At 47.9% G+C, this 2,280-nt stretch overlaps 1 protein-coding gene across 1 annotated transcript; it reads left to right on the forward strand.

The window, feature by feature from the left end:
* Positions 1-618: 618 nt before the first annotated feature.
* LOC124697106 (protein DMP10-like) lies at positions 619-1,317 on the forward strand. The gene has a single exon (XM_047229739.1). The coding sequence runs from the start codon at positions 619-621 to the stop codon at positions 1,315-1,317; it is 699 nt and encodes a 232-aa protein (XP_047085695.1).
* Positions 1,318-2,280: the final 963 nt, after the last annotated feature.

A 2,280-nucleotide genomic window follows, 5' to 3' on the forward strand; every position in this document is an offset into this window, starting at 1 on the left:
AAATAAGTGACTTAATTTTTTCTAGATACCTTGGTATTTATAACTAAAATGTATTTAGATATATCTACATCTTTAAGTTGAGTCACTTATCTGTGGAGGTAGAAAGTCGTACTTGGTATTTATAACTAAAATGTATTTAGATATATCTACCTTGGTATTTATAACTAAAATGTATATATATTAAAACTGGAGTGAAGGACAGTTTCTATATTTCGACATTTAAACAACTAAGCAAGCATGCTGTGATGTTCCTTCGTGGAAGAAGACTGCTCAGCACGTTCGGAACGATTAATTTTAATTATACGGCACTTGTATAGAAGTTAACGAGAGAAAGCCTAGGGAAAAGTTGCATGTAGACATCGAATCCAATGAACGACTGCACGTAGAGATCTACGCCTGACCACAAACCTACAAAAATACTCCAAGTCAAGGAGTAGTTCAAGTCAACATCACTGCCTTCAGCCTTCAGCTAGTGTGCCACATGCGGTAGAAAAAATAACGCGCGCGCGGCTAACGCTGGAAACGTGGAATCAGTCGCAGAGGATTCGCCTATATAAACGCCAACGTCGCGTTCCCAAACGAATCAAGCAGCTTAGTATACACCTACTCGACCACGCAATGGCATCTCCTGCGTCGCCCTCGCCCATCGTCATCCAGATGCCTCCACTGACCAACGCCGGGACGGCCACTAGCAAGCCCAAGGACGCCGGCGACTTCGCCACCGCACCCACACCTTCCAGACCTAAAGCCAGGGCGACGGACAAGGTCATGTCGAGCGCTGCGAACCTCGCACAGCTCCTGCCGACTGGCACGGTGCTGGCGTACCAGGCGCTGGCCCCCTCCTTCACCAACCACGGCAAGTGCGAGGAGAGCCCCGCCAACCAGTGGCTCACGGCGGCCCTAGTCATCGTTCTCGCCGCCCTGTCTCTCGCCTTCTCCTTCACCGACAGCGTCGTCGGCCGCGACCAGAAGCTCTACTACGGCGTCGCCACGCCGTGCGGCTTCAACGTCTTCAACTTCTCCAGCGAGGAAGAGAAGCAGGAGTGGGACCCCTCCGAGTTCCGGAGGCTGCGCATCCGGCCGCTCGACTACATGCACGCCGTCTTCACCGCCCTCGTTTTCCTCACCGTGGCGTTCAGCGACGTGGGGCTGCAAAACTGCTTCTTTCCCAACGCCAGTAGAAATACCGAGGAGCTGCTCAAGAACCTGCCGCTAGGCATGGCGTTTTTCTCCAGCTTCGTGTTCATGATCTTCCCCACAAAAAGGAAGGGCATCGGCTACACAGACACCGCTCCTCCGAAGAAGGTCGTCACTTAGTAGTGTTTACAGCTCCTTTTTTAACTGATAAAGTAGAAATGTATCCTTCTTTGGAAATGTATTTGTGTGTTGGTTAGTTCTATTTTTCTAGGTATAAAAGTGCAATGGTTAGTTTTTTTAATTCAGTGTACTGGTTAGCTTAGCTGGACAGAATTGAACCATTTAGCTACTATGGACACATGTAACCATTTTATTTTCAAGTCTCTTCCATGTAACTTACACAAACGTATTTGAATTTCCTAAAACCATACATGATTTATTGCATGGATTGAGAAAATTTATAATGTTGGTATCTTCTTATATTTAGGATTTTTTTCATGAATATCACCACATACATCAAAACGTACTAGTGAGACAGATCGAAACCATCTGAGCCTTCAAATAAGATCGATCTAATGGTCTAAATTGCCAATGTTAAACAAGAAACATGTTTAGCAACCGGCGTCACTTTAATTCCCTTAATCTTCTTGGACAATTTAGTTTTATTATGAAGACATCCCCAACACCATAAATGGGTTGTTCCCTTTCCTCGATGGGTAATCGGGCACTAGCATACAATTCGTGTGACATTCCTCCGCACACCACCCACAAGGCACTTATTGAGCGACGACAACTACTATCCCACCTAGCGCTACCAACTACCATCAGCACAATGGAGCATGCGACAATGCCGGGCTGCATGTGATCTCTCGCCCGAGGGCGCATATGGTGCAACACAAAGCCGTGTGGCATGCGGCCTCTCTCGCGAGGCAAGCCCGTTTCACAGTTATAGGCGTGCATACATGAAGCTAGGAGGAGATGGCTTCTCGCAAAATGTCGGCGCCACCAGACGTGATCCGATGGTGAGGGGCGCATAAGGACCACATTTGAGAGAGAATGCGTCATGCGGCCACAAGCCCCACCCGCCAAAGAGAGTTGATCTCGCGCCTGGGCGGGGACCCTTTCACATATGCCAAAACGACC

Source organism: Lolium rigidum, chromosome 3 (assembly GCF_022539505.1).
Source record: "Lolium rigidum isolate FL_2022 chromosome 3, APGP_CSIRO_Lrig_0.1, whole genome shotgun sequence".
Taxonomy (NCBI): Eukaryota; Viridiplantae; Streptophyta; class Magnoliopsida; order Poales; family Poaceae; genus Lolium; species Lolium rigidum.